Source organism: Rhinolophus sinicus, chromosome 3, assembly GCF_057876585.1.
Source record: "Rhinolophus sinicus isolate RSI-liver-muscle chromosome 3, RSI-T2T, whole genome shotgun sequence".
Classification (NCBI taxonomy): domain Eukaryota; kingdom Metazoa; phylum Chordata; class Mammalia; order Chiroptera; family Rhinolophidae; genus Rhinolophus; species Rhinolophus sinicus.
Genome location: NC_142503.1, coordinates 81,323,050 through 81,341,481, shown reverse-complemented (window position 1 = coordinate 81,341,481; position 18,432 = coordinate 81,323,050). Strand labels below are relative to the sequence as shown.

General features: G+C 39.0%; 2 protein-coding genes and 1 long non-coding RNA gene across 9 annotated transcripts in view; 1 reads left to right on the top strand and 2 right to left on the bottom strand.

Moving 5' to 3' along the window:
* The window catches only part of TNFAIP8 (TNF alpha induced protein 8), a 109,554-nt gene extending 109,086 nt beyond the window's left edge, over positions 1-468 (bottom strand). Inside the window, exon 1 of one of the 2 annotated variants that reach the window (XM_074328570.2) lies at positions 301-468. Coding sequence is in view for 1 of the 2 variants with exons in the window: in XM_019746543.3 (XP_019602102.1) it covers position 301 (1 nt within the window). In the remaining variant the exon portion in view is untranslated. The remainder of the gene's footprint in view (positions 1-300) is intronic. The other variant, XM_019746543.3, reaches the window with a different exon arrangement.
* A 325-nt stretch (positions 469-793) lies between these two features.
* LOC141570668 (uncharacterized) lies at positions 794-1,577 on the top strand. The gene is made up of 2 exons (XR_012494962.2): positions 794-956; positions 1,182-1,577. It is a non-coding gene; the product is annotated as an uncharacterized LOC141570668 (long non-coding RNA).
* An 8,733-nt stretch (positions 1,578-10,310) lies between these two features.
* DMXL1 (Dmx like 1) overlaps positions 10,311-18,432 on the bottom strand; it is a 111,755-nt gene continuing 103,633 nt past the window's right edge. For all 6 annotated transcript variants that reach the window (XM_088796681.1, XM_088796676.1, XM_088796677.1 and 3 more), the window contains 2 exons: positions 14,265-14,482; positions 10,311-12,567 (listed from right to left, as the gene is read on the bottom strand). In XM_088796681.1, coding sequence (XP_088652807.1) covers positions 12,343-12,567; positions 14,265-14,482 — 443 coding nt within the window. In that variant the 3' untranslated portion in view covers positions 10,311-12,342. The remainder of the gene's footprint in view (positions 12,568-14,264; positions 14,483-18,432) is intronic.

Here is an 18,432-nt window from a genome sequence, read left to right as displayed (position 1 = left end):
CTCCGGGCAGGAGGTGGAAGTTAAGGGGTCGGCGCGAGTCGGTAGGGGCTTCTAACCCAAGGTCTCAGATTGTCGCTGCGATGCACGAACTGGGTAAAACTCCGGGGAGTTTCCGGAGCTGTACGCGCCTAAACACAGACCTACACACACTCGCTCACACGCACCCGCTCACACCCACTCACACTCACTCCCGAAACTCTCGGTGGGAGAAAAGCGCGTCCCCAGGAGCTGCCCGCAGCCCAGCGGCCGGGGAAGCCCCGTGAGGGTGCGTGCGGGACGGGCGCGCCAGGAGACACTTACTCGGAACAGGGGGCGCGGGGGCGCCGGGACACTGAGAGGTGAGCCGGACGATCTGACGGCGCGGAGTTCCCTAGTCGCTCGAACGCTCGCGGACTCCTGCGAACAGTTCAGCGGAGCGCGGGCCAGAGCCGGCGGGAGAAAAAGAGTCGGGGACCAGAGGCGGAGCGGGACAGGGAGGAGGAGCCGGGAGGCCGGGGGCGGGGCAGGGAGGAGGAGCCGGGAGGCCGGGGGCGGGGCAGGGAGGAGGAGCCGGGAGGCCGGGGGCGGGGCAGGGAGGAGGAGCCGGGAGGCCGGGGGCGGGGCAGGGAGGGAGAGCCGGGAGGCCGGGGGCGGGGCAGGGAGGAGGAGCCGGGAGGCCGGGGGCGGGGCAGGGAGGAAGAGCCGGGAGGCCGGGGGCGGGGCAGGGAGGAGGAGCCGGGAGGCCGGGGGCGGGGCAGGGAGGAAGAGCCGGGAGGCCGGGGGCGGGGCGTACCGGGGAGGAGGAGGAGCCTGGCAGCCGGGACTGGGCGGTCAGGCCTGAAGTCCCTGGGGGACCGTGGAGAGTTCTCTGGAGAAAGCGGAACAGGGCTGGAGAGGCTTGGGAGCGAGACCCAGACTGCAGAGCGCGACTTCTGGGAGAGAGGGGTCTGGATCGGCTAGGGACATACGCAGGGAAGGTATTACATTTCTGGCCTCTCAGTTTCTTCCGTTGGTAAAATGAGATACCAGCTTCCTAGAATGTTGAAACTGTTAAATAAGCTCATGTATTTTTGCACTGTGCCTGTCATGTAAAAGTACGCGTGAATGTTAGGGTCAGTTGCCGTTGTTATTATTATTATTATTGTCCTTATGAGCCCGAAATCCCGCCTGCTCTTAATTTTTTTTTTTTTTTTGCTTTTCAGCCTCTATTGGCCTCAAGTCTACCCAGTGATGTCTGACACGCTTGTGATTCATGGCTTCCATTCTCAGAGGTTGCAGGGCTTCCTCTCTGAGTTAAAGGCTCATTTTTTTTGGCTCCTGGGAAGCAATCCAGTCTCAGCCATCACCCCACACCCCCCAGGACTTCATCGTAATGTCCCCTGGCCACTGAGCAGAAACAAGTTCTCCACCAGGATGGAGTAGAATCTGGGCCTTCCTTCTGAGAAGCCCTGATCCAGGGTAACCATTCTCAAAGGCTAGGGTGCTAGACGTTCCTGGAAGTACGATGAATCCATCCATATCATAAACATCCATTAAGCACTTACTAGATGGTGGCTCTGGGCAGAGGGCTAGGTATTAATAAAACTAGCAAAACAATATGTGCAGGTCACTGCTCTAATCCTAACAACCTATAATGTAGATTATAGGTTGCTATAGCTGGCTCCTATCGCTACCCTGATTTTACAAAGGGGTAGGGAGGTACAGTGAAGTAAAATAGTAGCCTGCTCAAAATTACACATTTACAAAGTGGCAGAACATGATTGGGTGACAGGAAAGTAAACATTTGGTGGGTGAAATAGACAAAAATTACAACACATATGGGTTTAATGCCTCAAATAGGAATATACACAAGGTTCAGAGGTGTTTACAAGAGGACATCATCCTGTGGTTGTAGCTATAAGTAGGGGGAGGAAAGCATCAGGAAGATCTTCCTGAAGGTGGTGGTGTCTGAAGTGAGTTTGGAAGAAGGAATGTGAACTGCACAAGCTATAGGTGGGAAAAGAGCACAGTAAACATTTTTCAAGCATTAAAGGGTTTGGGGAAGAAGTGGAATGGGGATTGGAATGAAGCTAAAACAATAGGAAAGGACTAAATCTAAGTACTTTCTTTCTATAGGAACGAAAGAATATGAATTTGACCCCTGACTGAGTGGAAAGTCAGAAGGATTTTAAGGCTGAGAGACATCCTCAAATGTTCTAAAAAGGTTAATCAGAAAACAGCATAAAGAATGCTAGAGCCATGAAACTTGCTCATGAAATTAAAATGTGTCTCAGTTTGTGATTGTTGATGGTAAACAAAAACCAACTAAGTATTCTGTCACCAAAAAAGATTTATAGTCATGAGCTCCTTAAGGATGGGGACACATTTTTAAGAAACCAATGGTTAGGCAGTTTCTCTTTGTGTGACCATCATAGGGTGCACTGATACAAAACTAAATGGTATAGCCTCCTACACACCTAGGCGATATGGTGTAATCGGTGGGGAGGGGATTAATTTTCCCTCTACCCTTCTAGGTTCTTGGCTGAGACATCCCCTTAATAAAAGACAGATTAACAGGAGAAAAAGTTTAATAATGTGTGTATCTCCTGGATACATAGGAGAGACTCAAGAAAACTGAGTAGCTTGTCAAAATGCCTGAAGCCACCACCTTAAATACATTCTTCAGCTGAAGATAAAAGATGTTGGGGATGGGGAGAGTCAGTTATGGGAGTTACCAGGAAAAGCACAGTAAACAAGGATGAGGGTGTTATGCGGATTTACATTGTCTTCTGCATTAGTAAGAGGTTCTAGAGACAAAACAATCCCCACTCTTCATGGTACAACCTGGAAGACATCCTTACAATTAGAAATGTCTTTTACTACAAAGGTAACTTCTACTTGGTTTTCAGAGCTTCTCCCCCGGCTGCTATTTCTTAAAATTAACCAGCCTGAAGCAATCCTTAGGCTAAAGAGACATATTTTGGGGTGACCAATTCTGTTCCTCCACAGCTCCTAGGTTACAAACCTATACAGCATGTTACTGCACTAAGTACTGTAGGCAACCATAACACAATGGTAAATATTTGCGTAATGAGTTGTGCTACAAAGCCATTAAGTGACAGGAATTTTTCATCTCCATTATCTTCTTGTGGGGCCACAGTGGTATATTTGGTTCCATCCAGCGTTGACCAAAACGCCAGTATTCCATGCATGACTGTACCTAGGGGGAGGGGGAAAAAGAAGTGCAGTCCGGTTCCTGCAGACATGGCGAGCAACGTGCACACAAACAAAGCAAGAAGCAGGAAGCTCTTTTACAGAGTATGTTAAGGGGAGGGGCTGTTACAACCATAGAGCTCTGTTATAAACAGTTTTTCTCACAGGGCTTTCTCCACAGACAAAGAATGTGAGAGCTCCTCCCACATGCCCTCCTCATTCCTGTCTTTGAGGTGTCGGTGGGTGGCCTCTAAAAGCTGGGAATGGAGGGACCCCAGCCATCAAAAAAATGGGAATGCCAGTCCTACAGGCATTCTGTCAATAACCTGAATGAGCAAGGAAATGGACTTCTTCTTAAAACCTCCAAAAAGGAACTCAGCTCTCCTGACATTTTGATTTTATCCTGGTGAGACCCATACTAGACTTCTGAACTTTAGAACTGTAAAATAATAGGTTTGTGTTGTTTTAAACCCCCAAATTGGCGGCAATTTGTTGTGGCATTAATAGGAAATGAATACAGATGCTGAGGGCCTTACCTAAGTAGATGGGAAGAAGATGAATTCAAGACGAACACAGGCCTTGGAGACTGATGGGTATGGGAGGTGTTGACTTTAAAAACAAAAGAGCCAGTTATTTTACCAGCAAAATGGGCTTATTCTGGAACATCATAGGAATTACAATTCGGGACAAGGAAAATGATGATTTATAGGCAAGCCTGAAGAACAGAGACGAGGGACTTGTTTTATAGTGGAAAAAGAGTACGTGGGAAGGGGCTGTTTCGGAAGAGTTAAGGGAGGTAACAGCTTCTCGTTAGCTGAGAGTAGCGGTTTCTCATTAGCTGAGTTGTAACCAGGCAACCAGCTAAAGTGGTTCAGGGGAGCACTGACCAAGGTGAAGGTGTTTTGCTGGGCAAGGAGAAATTCTTCCTCTTACTGTGTTAAGTCTTGCCCTTTGGGGTCTGGGTGGCAGTGCATGAGAGCTCCCCCTTCAGGGCTTCCTAATTCCATTTTAAATGAGATTCCTTTGTTTATTTTTAACAGTGGTGAGGGAAGGAGAATCATCTAGTTTGATTTACCAGGTTTCTGCATTAGCAGGCTCAGTCTTTGGTAGTGCTGCCCAGTGGAGGAAGGGACAAAGGCATGTACTTTCTAAATACATTTGGAGTCTGCAGTGATGCAAGTTAAATCAGGATTGAAAGAGTTTGTACACTCCCAGCCTTTCTCACCCCCAAATAATTAGAAACAATCCGCGAATGCCTATGGGCAGTGTTATTTGTCACCACCAACTGAGAGTTCTAGTAATGGGTCTACCCTGTGTAAGCTGGCTGACTGGATAAAGCACAAAGCTTTAATGAGACTGGCTTCCACTGTGTGAGCTGGAAGGGGGAGTCCTGTCTGCATGATTGTGTGAGAGTCAGCCAGGATGTCGTGGTGTCTGCAACCGCAACCCCAGTCACTACCACCAGTGCTTCAGTTCAGCCTCCCTGTCCCCAGCTGCACCCTGGAGCAGCAGTACATGAAGCCCCATCTACCTTTCTCTTTATAAAGATCCTATGATCCTTATCTCCAACATTTCATACCCCGACAGCCTCATCGTTGGTGCCCACGCTGTTCCTTTACTTCATGTAGACTTGTGTTTCTCCCCGTCGGCTTCCTTTCCTATCCGGCCTAACCTCAGGAACCAATATTTCAGTCACTCACTGCTAGTGCCTCCAATTTCTTTATCCTGTTGCCATTCCCTTTACTCACCTGGCAAATCTTTCTAGCCATCCACAGAGAAGGGGGATCTATGTTTACCCCTTTCCTCGATACATCTTTCCCACCCATTACACTTCCCACTTGTGATAGACAATCTCACCTCCTATTGCATAGAAACTATACAGATCTTCAGTAGAGTTTTCTGGACTTCCTGCCCCAGGTACCGAAAATGCCACTTGTACCCGCACTCATCTTGACTTCCTTTCTTCTCACCACAGTGTACCAGAGCAAACCCATTCACCAGTCTTCTGGGTAGCCTCTGAGCCCTCCTATCTACAGGGGCCGCATGCTGTAAAACACTCATTCTCATTTATCTTCAACCTCTCAATTTCTGTATTTCCCCACATAAAAGTGCTAAAATTGAAAGTAATATAAAAGTTAAAATTTTCCATGGACCCTACCACCTTCTCTCACCACCACTCACTTTACTAGGGCCACCTAGACCTGGGAGAGCAGGGCTGCTAATAATAGAAGCAATGCAGAGGCCATTGCCTCAGTGCTTACTTTACAGGGCCAGGAAAGTGGCCTCAGAAATCTCAGGCAACAGGCATCACTGTCATCAAAGAACCACTAGTTTTAACTTTGGTAAAGACAGAGGACTCCATCTTATTTCATAGTGTGATAATACTTAGAAATTAACAAGATAATTAACTTTCCTATCTTACTTGGGCCTATAGGTACTTGGATCATTTCATTTGCAAATTACCTCTTGCATATTTCCAATTTGGAGTTGTAAAAAACGTTTAGAATCCAGGAAGCTCCTACTAACCAGGCCATTATTCAATGGCTAAATGTATTTTAAAATAATTGCAATTACGTCTGGATTAATGAATCCTCTCAGACCAAATAAAACCCCCAAACAAAACCCTCCAAACCCTATAAATCACATGAAGTAGAGATAGCTGTAACTACAGCTGCATACCAAAAATACCTCTGTGCATACCTATTTTTACTTCTGCCCAGCTGAAGGTATAGAAACTAATTTTAGACAAAGTTGTAAAGTTCCAAGAAATCTGACCGTTTTCTCTTTTACTCTTCTCTCTTGCTTCAAGCCTCTACTCTGCTTACTCAGTGGCAGCCTCCTCTTTTTGACTGTAAGGAAGTAACTACAGTTGACCCTTCAACAACATGGGGATTCAGGGTGCCAAACCTCCACATAGTTGAAAAATCCACGTGTAACTACTAGTTGACCCTCTGTACATGCGGATCAAAAATACTACAAGGCACTGTGATGTACGCAATAAAAGTGTATGCACAAATATTCTGCTGGAGGTGACTCACATTACCTAGGGAGATGGGAAAGATTTCACAAAGGAGATTGGTTCAATCCAACCATGTAGAAAGGGATGAACTGTAGTTGGCCAGGCAGAGAGAACTGCACTCCAGGCAATGTGAAGAGAAAGGGGCCAACATTTTCCAGGAGGCTAAAAGCACCAAGGCAAGGATATGCACCTAAACACAAACCATGGAAATATCTATGTGGCTTATGTGCTTTACCTACCTTTTCATGGGAGGCTCTCAGTGAGCGTGCCTGATGCAAAACATGTCTCTAACTTCACCGTCCTCCAAAATATTATCTGATTGTCCAATTCCCTTTCCAGTCCTATTTCGTTTTGGAGCATTATTGTAACATGTACTCTGTTCTCAAGTAACCGTATGAGCAAGGTAAAGAGTATAGATATTTTTCCTAATACAAGCCAAGGTACACATTGGGTAGGGTAAGAGAATTGTTCAATGTCATGCAGACTAGAAACTCAGGGATACAATGAAAATCAAGAATTTGGGATCAACGATCTTTTCCTATTACTTCCACAGACTGGAACCCCCACTCATAGCTATTATACATCCCTAGTGATCATCCCTTTATCATAGTTTTCACCTTTTAGTTTGAATTACTTAACTCCTATGGTAACAGTCACTGAAACACCTCTTTCTGAGAAAGCCTTCTAGAACTACTGCCTGTGTCAAAGGGTGACTTTACCCACAATCTTAGCCAGTTTCATCAGCCATCTTCCCCATGAAACCAAGTTCTCTGCATGTTTCCAGATGCTCACCGCTTAAGCCCCTCTCTATAGAAATTATACTGTTCCCCCAGCTAGAACTCTTATTTTTCTGTGATTGCACCACTAGATTCTTTGTCTATGTGGGTTCTTCCTCACCCAAACTATTTTCTTCATTTTAGTTTTCTTTGCTTGGGCTGCACAATTCTACTCTGAGTCTTTTTCTATAAATATGGCCTAAATTCCTGGTTCTACTGATAGAGGTCTCTTGTGTACTTAGACCCACAAAATGCTAGTCCAAGTCGGCAATTCTTTACTAGATGTTAAACCAGAAAGGCTCCCACCTTAGTCCCGGAGCACTCCAAACACAGCGCCCTCACCTCGTCGGTTCCGACTCCCCTGTTGTTCTCCTTGAACAGCCTCACTTCTTTCCCTCTAATTACCAATTTTCAGAGTAGAGTTGGAGTGCTACTTATTTCCATGTATGAGTTCTCTCTCTTAGTGTGCACACGTGGTTCTCTCTCCCTTCCTCTACACAATGGCCCCGTGGAATTGAACATTTATTCAGTATAATGCGGATTACAAATGGTCTCAGAGTAAAGACAGAGCCGAGGTTGTGGTTCTACCGTTAAGTCTTTTTATTAAGATCTCAAAAAGATTTAAGCGTGTGCCATGTAGACCCTTTCTTGGGAGACAGTAGAATTTCTAAGTGTATCCAAGAGCAACCCCACAAGTGGCCCAAGGTACAGAAGAGCCTGTCTCAGAAAACGAATGGGTGTGGCTTTTGTCTAAAGAGTGGTTCATAATTTAATACACTCGTATAAGGAACACATAAGTTTTTAAAAGCAATTTTTTTCTGTATTGAAGCATAAGGGATAGGGATAGCATAAAATGCAGAGGCCTTTGAACCCGAACTTTTCTGGCCAGGAAAAGGGCTGAGAACACGACTCAGTTAAAAACATGGGCCACTTTTTTGGAAAAGGAAGGGTGACTCAAGTAGAATAAAACAGCCCAGTGGGTAGAGCCACGTTGTAGAGAATTGCTTCCAGGAAAAAGGAATACTCAAGGAACTGGTAACATGGGCCCAGCTACATTTCAGAATCTCTGGACCAGGGACTACTATGGACTCTTATTGTCCCCCTTTTAGAATGGGAGCTAGTTACCCCACATCTGTCTCACCACTGTATGTTTGGGGTGTAGGAGGCACATAACTGGTCTTATCAGTACACAGGTCTATTAAGCCTCAGTCAAGCTGTCACATACACAGTTGGACCTGGTGTAGATGATGGGATCCTGAGGTTCAAGCCCAACCCTGACTGAGTAATAGGATGAAAATACTGGAGTTTTGGGGAGGCAGTGTTTTGCATGTGGGAGAAATATAGGTTTAAATACCTAACACATATCCCAGACCGACACACTGTACTGCTTAAGTTCTGTTCCATAGGTCATACCTATACATTTAGACAATCAGTTGTACATGATTAAAGCATTTCCACTGTGGAAAGAAATGGGTTGTCACACCAATTGTTTCTACCACCCATCTGTATCTGCAGTGGAAAAACATAAATTTTTCTCATTCCAGAGAGTCTTGTCAAACAATATGATACTCTAACTCTGCATTATTAGTTCTCTGAGTTACAGGCCATATACATGCAGAAACCAACCAAGCAAGAAGAAGGGGAAAGTCATGAAAAACTCAAAAACAGATTTGGCTTTAAAAATAACTGTAGCAAAAGCTATACACATTTCTAAAAGACCTGTAGGTACATTTAAGTAATCTATGTTCAACTCTATCCCAGTACTGCAAAGGGTTAACATTTTAATTTTTTTAAAAAGTATTATTAAACATCTAAAATATCTCAGCAATTCAAAGATGAGTATTCCTGACCACTTTACTCAAGAGAGCAGCTCCCAAAATTATTAAGTCCTATTTGGTATAAAAATACAGCTTTTTTTTCCACCAACACACACACGAATATCTTTGGTATCACATTACTGAGTGGTATTTAAAGGAGTTTGGAAAAATATTGCTTCCTTCTTCCTTCTCCCATGTTAAAGTTTTGTGTGTATTCTTCCATACATATTTCTATAGGACTATACCCAAAACAGTATGGGATATTACATCTTTTACTTTACAATTTTTCCTCACCAACCTCTTTTCAGAGCAACAGATACAAATCTAACCTTCTTTTAGTGTTGAGAGAATATTCCACTGTATGGATGTACCACAATTTATTCAACCATTTGCCTACATTTAGATTTCTAGTTATTTTTGATCCAATAGATGTTTCAATAAATATCTGTGTACATATATTTTTGTTCACGAGTGTTTTTCTTTTTTGGATACTATCTCAAAAATAAGACTGCTCTGGAAAAGGATGTATATTTAGTCTGTATAGATAACTTTATAGCAGTTTAGTTCTGCCAGCAATGTTTCAGTGTGCCCATTTCCTGCATCTTCACCAAAATCGATGTTGTCACTATTTAGACTTTATACCAATTGATAGAGGAAAAGTGGTATCACTTTTTTTTTAACATTGTTTAACCATTAGTGAGGATAAACATACTTTATGCTTGCTGACTTTTTCAATGCCCTGTTCTGTGAATTGTTTACTGATTTCTTCAATAATCTATCATTTTAAAGTTCTCTTTGCATACAGGGACATTAATACTTTTCCTATTACTATTGCACACATATTTCTTCTAGTCTACCTGTTCTTTTAACTTTGACTGTGGTCCCCTGCCATATAACATTGAAATTTTTTGTTTAGTAAAATATGTTTTTCTGGGTTTCCAACCCTGTTAAAAACATCACTCACCCCTCTAAGGATATATTTAAGTGGGTATCTTTGTATTGTGTTCTGACTGTTGAAACCGGTGTGAGAAATTTCCACAATGTTCTTCAAGAAAAAGTAATTAACAAAAAAGAAGAAATCAATTTGGGCAAGAAAAAGAGAGGGCAAGAAAGGAGGACGGAGTTGACTGTTTCATGATTCTAAGTAAGAAAATTCCTACATTTCAGAAAATGAGACTTGTAATGTTGTGAATTCTTCCATCATTATAAAACCACATTCTCAGAAAATGCACAAATTAAAAAACGTATTTTGATGTCTTCACTCCACTAGTGTGGATGAAAATTTACCTATATACACATATATATATATCACTTTAAAAATCCCAACTATTTTTATTCTCACCTTTTTTGAATAATGCTTACCTATTAAGAAGAAAAGGAAGGACAGGGTATCTGGGAAAATTATTCAATCCTTCCTACATTAACCAAATAAAATACAGAAACTTTCCATTTTAAAATGTGACATATACTTTAAGTCATCTAAAGTGGTATAAAAGTTACTTAAAATAATAGCATGCTAAAAAAAAGTTACTGTATCATTGTTTATTTAAAATATTATGATTCTGTATGTAAATACATATGGGCTTACATAATTTATTATTCATATAAACCCTCAATTAAAATGCTCAATTGTTCATCCACAATGCCTTTTTCCTAATAAGCATAATAAATTTTTTATCTCACTGAAAGTGTTTAAAGCCTTCTGAATCTTGATTTGTGAAGAAATCACTGAAAAATAACTTAAGCTTAAATATACCAATGATATTGTTTGCAACGCTGTCACAGATTTCTTCATGGCAAAAGTCATATTGTTATTGCACAACTTACAGGTAATGTTATTATGTGCACACAAACTGTCCATAATGACAGTGTTTTCACTGCAACTAGCTCAACACATTTAAAATTATGACTACAATTTACAAAATCTTTAACAATACACTTTTAAAATAAAAGTATCCTGAGGATATTACAAAATGCATTTTACCAGCCCTTCATTTCTTTGCTTTATTTAACTCTTTAATTTCCAAGATAATAGTTGTTCATGTTTTATTAAATAAAAATGTTCTCATAGTTCCTATTAACAAAATATATTTAAGCTAAGTAGCATATAATTATCCCTTAAACACTTCGTTCCATCTGCCTCTCTTCTTGGTTAAAATCAAGTATTTATCAAGTTTTCTATAATTCTGAATCACAAAAGGTATAGCACAAAACGGAATAAGGGTTAGCACATTTAAGTTACAAGCATTGTGCATTTTTAATATTTTGGTCATATTTTATAATAAAATAATGTTTTGGCAAAAAATAATAAAATACAAAGTTCAGTTTGTTTTCTATTAATGGTAGATCTTGCAGGTATTTTAAGAGTATATATTTGTAAATACTACCTATTTAATTTGACTGTTTTCACATTTGTTTCTAAAAACACTGCTATAAGGTTTTCAGAACTTTGAGACTAAAAGCACCTAAAAAAAAAAAATGAAATTTAAGTAAAATATTTGATGCTCAAAAAAAATCCTTTCACAAATTTATAAACGACTTTTAAGTGTCTCATATATGCCAGCACAGAATTGTTATTGCCTGCTAGGACTTATTTGACTCAATGTAAATATAATCTTTAAAACAATAATTTTGGAAGTCTTCCTGAAATTTATTTGAAAATTTAAATGGGAGTTCAAAAATTAAAAAAACAGCTGCAAAAAAACTTGTTATTCTGGTGGTAGTAGTTGTTATGGCACAAAAACACATGAAAAGACTTGTAGTTTTCTTTTATATATACACAAAGTAAATTCAAATAAGATGTGTTCAAATAAGATTCAAACACATCTTATTTGAATATATATTGTATATATTTGTGTGTGTATATATATGTGTGTATATATATGTATATGTGTATATATATATATATATATATATATATATATATATATATACATACATACATACATATATACACATAACCACACATGTATACATACACATACTTGGGCTCCAGAAGAGAAACTGATGAAAACTTACATAATGAGCCATCTGGCTCATCACTGAAGACCCAGTGACAGTTTCAATGGAGATGTTCATTATTTTATTGATTCTTACCGAAGTATCAATCTGTCATTAATTAAGAGAAGAGTTTGAGATGTCTGTGTTTGAAAAAGAAATGAGAATATGTTGAATGAAGTGATGACTGATGTGTAACTGCCTTTACAGAAACGTTATTTTTACTGTGAAAAAAAATTCATGCAGAGATATCTGCAGAAGATTTTATCAACCAGAAGAAAACAAAACTTCTTTAACATTATGAAATACTCACTATAACATACTATAAATATGTATTCTTACAGCATTATTTATACATTCTACTTTGGGCAAAATAGTCTAATTCTGAATGACCTTGTTAATTTTTAAGGCATCAGTGCATCCAGGGCAAAGCTCCACAAAATAAATATGAAAACAAGAATGCATTAGCTCATTTGTGGAATAGAAAGTAATCACTGTACATTACATGTGTTGGCCACTTCTATGGATTAGGTAACAAATTATACATTTTACTGTCAAAATGTTACAGCATAAATTTCACATCATTTTTCAATACTTCATTTAATGGGCTAAACTGATCTGGCAGTATTCTCATTTTCATTGTTCCATCAGCTCCACATGAAAAAATGTGATTTGCTGGCCCTGTCTCAATTTGCATCACTCCGGTTCCAATATTTCTGAAAATGGATTGCCGAGCATGTTCATTAATGAAAGTGTGAAGAAGACTGAAGGTAGAGAAACTCCAAATCTGAAAGATATTAAGAACAAAGTAAAAATTGGGGTTGATGATTACCTAGAATATCCAAATGTAAAATTCAGGCCTATCTTCTTGTGCAAATAGGGAATTTCTAAAACAAGATGGAGAAAAACCTGTCTAAGTTCATAAAATCTTGATTCTGTATAGGGTATGGCAATTTTCCAAATCACTTTGATATTATTTCATTCTGCAAAATCCATTCAGTAGGAGAGGAAGATATTTTTAAATCCTGCATTGGAGATGAGGTACAAGAAGGTTAAGTGTACAAAGCTAAAGAAATTTGCACTATTATGTAAGATATTCTATCTTTTAGCAAAGCTTTTTCTATAGTGGGATGATCCCTTCTCTATAATATGGAAGAGGAGGCCCTCAGACCAGGCAAAACTATGTTCCAATTGCAATGATAAAGGTAATTATTATAACTTCAGTATACTTAAGTTTACTAAACAGATTTTTTTTTTCAGCCCTTACCAAAATAAATGTCTGTTCCTAAAGTAATTTATAAGCATCTTCACATATGTGAAGAACTTAAATGCTTTCAGGACATCATTTTACGTTTAAGGAAACCAGTATATTTCCTGTTTTTTTAGATCACATTAAAACAAATAACTTTATTTTCCTTAAAAAATAAATCAATTCCTACTATTCTAGAAGTTATTGTTTAACTGTGACTTCTGAATATTACATTGGATACCTTCAAACATTTTTTTAACCTATTAAATAATAAACCTCAGATTAGAGCACAAACTAAAGAACTATCTAAAACATAGTATGAACTGCCTAAACTGAGGGCAGTTTAAATAAGAAACTAGCTTTGAACTGAAGGAAAAGAATTCTGTATGGAAGTTGGTGTATATATTTTATTTTAAGAAAAGCCTTTTCAAAATTCTACAATTCTGGCTGAGAATTTTTTCTGGCTTGAGAATTATGAAAACAATAGACCGGCTCTAACAAAGTAGTCCAATTTAATTGTACAAAATAGTCTTTCTAGTGCTTAAATTAATGGATTCTAAGAAATCAGGCTCCTCTAGTAGGTTGCTGAGCATTAGAATAATTTAGGGACTAGTCTAAAATACCTTATTCCTATAGATCTTTCCAAATGTGGTCAGAGGACCCTCCATCAAAACCACTAGGTATGTGTTATAAAAATGCACATTCCTGAACCTTGGACTTACCAACTGAGTATTTTCAGGGTGGGACCTAGCAACATTATTTTTGGAGTAGGGTACATTTTTAATAAGCTGTTTAACATTTTAAACAACCTCTTACGTTTTAAACACAGTGGAGTTTGAGGAAAACTCTTATAGGCAGGGCTCATCCAGGTATATTAAGAATTCTTGAATCAGGCACTGAGTGCTTGCATGCTGCTGCCACAAATGAAAAAAAATACTCATAAGGAAATATGGCAGTATATTTCACAGCACCTGAAATTGAATTCAGTAACTTTCAACATGCAGTCAAGACTAATTCTAATGTCTGAAATATGGTTAGAGCTTGTGCTCTAACCAACTGAGCCATCTGGCCATCCCTCATTAAAAGATTTATTAAACAGCAATTAACATGGTGGACTACAAAGGAGTTAATATTTCTATTATGTAAATGGACTGACGTCATCAATATGATTAAATACCTAAGGTTTTTGAAGATTTTTTTTCATTTTGTAGATATGGTGGCATTACTATATTTACCTTTATGTTGCCTTCAGCAGATCCTGTAACAAAGTACTCTTCAGTCTGATCAATAGAAATGGCTTTAACAGGAGAATCATGGCTCTGGAAAAGCTGCCTCCGTTGTCGTTGCTGAAGGTCAAATACACATGTAAAGCCTTTTCTGCCACATGATATTAGCAGCTGATGCTTTGGAGCATATGCTAAAACAGTGGCTCCACTATCATGGCAAATAAATGCTGAAAGTTAAAAAAAAAACAAAAAAACAAGTAAAAACCATTTAACAGTATATGAAACAAACTTCTGGCTTTTGGCCAAGGTGGAGTGTTAGAACAGATTTAACCTTCTGCCTGAAACAATTAAAAAACCAAATAATATACAGGAAACAACGATTTGAGACATTGGGCATCAGGCAATGAAGAAAAATGATCTCTAAATGATGGGAAACAAACTCGGTGAGCCATACAACTGCATAGCTTATTGCCTATGAAATGTTTTCTGGCCATGGCACAAGGAAGGGGAACCCACCTGAACCAGGTTCCTGTTCTCAGAAGCCACAGTGGAAAACCTCATAATTCACCAGGCACAGGAGAGAATACTCAAAAGGGTTCTATCACAGTAGCAGGGCAAAATTAACCCCCAATACTGCTTTGGTCCTGTTTAACAAAGCCCCCCAAATCTAACTGTTTCCAAGTAACTTTGGCAAAATATTTAACTGTTTCCAAGTAAATTATTCCCAGAACAAAGCCCAAAAATATTTACAGAATATGAAAATAATTAGCACCTAATAAAGTAAAATTCACAATGCTTGGCATCTACTACAAAATTACCAGGCATGCAAAGAAGCAGGAAAATATAACCTAGAAGGAAAAGAAAAATCCATCATTTGACACTAACCCAGAAAATGACAGGGATGATAGAATTAGCAGATAAGGAAATGATGAGTATATTGCATATGTGCATGAAGCTGGATGAAAGATTGAGCACATTAAAGAGACATGAAAGATATTTAAAAAAAAAAAAAAACCCTAATCCAAAGTCCAGAGATTAAAAACCACGTTTGAATGAAAAATAAATTGGATGGGATTAAGAGTATATTTAACACTGTAAAAAAAATTAGTGAACTTGAAGACATAGCAGTATAAATATCAGAAATATAAAATTACAATTAATATTTTTCTTAAAAAAATTCTTGCCTAACAAATCTTAGGGAAAAAAAAAATCTGTAAAAAGCTCAAAGACAATATAGCATAATGACAGAGAGTGAAGATTCAGGAGTTAGAATGCCAAGGTTTAAATCCTGGATTTTGTCTGGATTTATATGTATACCCTAGGTGAATTATTTAACCTAAGTCTCAGTTTCATCATTTATAAAAGACATAACACCACCTGCCTCACAGGTTTGTGTGAAGATTAAATTAGCCAATATATTCACAGCATGCATAGTACATGACATATAGTAAGTACTCAATAAAATTTAATTATTATTATTGTAAGAATCTAAATAAATCTAATTACGGAGAGGGATTTTAAAAATCTTTTACCAGCACTTTTGAGATAAAACTTAGAGTAAAATGCAAAAATTGTAAGTATACATCCTTTATGAGCTTTGACAAAGATACTCATATCAAGACATAAAATGTTTTCATCATCCCTTGAAAGTTCCCTCATGCCTCTTTGTAGCCAATTCTCCTCTCCCAAAGAGAGTCACTACTCTAATTTTTATCTGATTAGTTTTGCCTGTTCCTGAACTACATATAAATGGAATTTTATAGAATATACTCTTTTTGTGCCTGGTTTCTTTTCCTTCAACATGTTTTAGAAGTTATTCCATGTTGTCCCATGTACCAGTAGACCATGCTTGTATTGCTGAACAGTATTCTATCACATAAATATACCCCAGTTTCCTACAATTATTATAGCACTATTTGTTGATAAAACAATGTCTCCATTGAATTGTCTTTGGTCTTTATTAACAATCAGTCAACAGACCAACACTATACATTCATGGGTCTATTACCGGGCTCTCTACAGGCATACCTTGCTTTATTATGCTTTGCTTTATTGCACTTCACAGATATGGTGCTATTAGAAATTGAAGACTTGTGGCAACCCTGCGTTGACCAAGTCTATTGGTGCCATTTTTCTAAGAGAACTTGCTCACTTCATGTCTCTATGTCATATTTTAGTAATTCTTGCAATATTTCAAACTGTTCCATTATTATTACATTTGTTATAATGATCTGTGAACTTTGATGTTACTATTGTAATTATTATAGGGTCCACGAACCATACCAACATAAGACAGCAAACTTACTGATAAATGTGTGTGTGTTCTGACGGCTCTACCAACCAACTAGCTGTTCCCCCATCTCTCTTCCTCTCCTTGGACCTCCTATTCCCTTAGATACAACAATATTGAAAGTAGGCCAATTAATAATCCAACAATGGACTCTCCGTGTTCAAGTGAAAGGAAGAGGCACATGTCTCTCACTTTAAATCAAAAGCCTGGAGCTGAGCTGCGCCCTCCACAACTAAGACTGAAAGGACAACAACTTGACTTGGAAAAAAGTCCTGGAAGTACACACTGTTCCCCAATAAAGTCTTGTTCCCCTTCCCCAATAAAACCTTTGGGAAAAAAAAAAAAAGCTAGAAGTGATTAAGCTTAGTGAGGAAGGCATGTCAAAAGCCAAAATAGGCCCAAAGCTAGGCCTCTTGTACCAAACAGTCAAGTTGTGAATGCAAAGGGACATTTTTGGAAGGAAATCAAAAGTTCTACTCCAGTGAACACAGAAATGATAAGACATTGAAAACAGCCTTATTGCTGATATGGAGAAAGTTTTAGTGGCTAGAAGCTCAAGCCAGCCACAACATTCCCTTAAACCAAAGATTAATCCAGAGCAATGCCTTCTCTTTACTTCTGTAAAGGTGGAGAGAGATGAGGAAGCTGCAGAAGAAAAGCTGGAAGCTAGCAGAGGTTGGTTCATGAGGTTTAATGAAAGAAGCCGTCCCTAACATGAAAGTGCAAGATGAAGCAGCAAGTGCTGTTGAGAAGCTGCAGCAAGTTCTCCAGAAGAACTAGCTAAGATAATTAAGGACGGTGGTTACACTAGATGACAGATTTTCCGTACAGACAAAACAGCCTTATATTGTAAGCAGATGCTGTCCAGGACTTTCATAGCTACCGAGAAGTCAATGCCTGGCTTCAAAGCTTTAAGGGACAGGCTGATTCTCTTGTTAGGGACTAATGCAGTTAGTGACTTTGAGTTGAAGCCAATGGTCACTTACAAACACTCCAAAAATCCTAAGGCCCTTAAGAATTATGCTAAATCAATTCTGCCTATGCTATATACAGGGAACAACTAAGCCTGGATGACAGCCTATCTGTTTACAACATGGTTAAATGAAAACTTTAAGCCCAGGTATGTTGAGACCTACTATACAGAAAACTTTAAGCCCAGGTATGTTGTTTACAACATGGTTAAATGAAAACTTTAAGCCCAGGTATGTTGAGACCTACTATACAGAAAACTTTAAGCCCAGGTATGTTGAGACCTACTATACAGAAAAAAAGATTCCTTTCAAAATATTACTGTTTATCCATAATGCATGTGGTCACCGAGTTCTGATGGCAATCATACAACAAGATTAATATTTTCATGCCTGCTAACACATCTGTTCTGCAGCCAATGGATCAAGGAATAATTTTTTTTTCTTTAAAGGAGGGCACAGCTCAGTGGCCCATGTGGGGATCAAACCGGCAACCTTGGTGTTATCAGCACCATGCTCTAACCAACTGAGCTAACCGGCCACGCCCTAATTTTAAGTCTTACTACTTAAGAAATACATTTTGTAAGGCTGCAGATGACATAGTGATTCCTCTAGTGAATCTGGGCCAAGTAAATTGAAAACCTTCTGAAAGGACTCACCATTCTAGATGCCATTAAGAACATTTGTGATTCATAGGAAGAGGTCAAAATATCAACATTAACAAAAGTTTGGAAGACACTGATTGCAACCTTCCTGGATGACTTTGAGTAGTTCAAGACCTCAGTGGAGGAAGTAACTACAGATGTGGTGGGAGGAGCAAGAGAACTAGAATTAGAAGTGGAGCCTGGAGATATGGCTGAATTGCTGCAACCTCATGATACAATGTGAACAAATGAGGAGTTGCTTCTTATGGACGAGC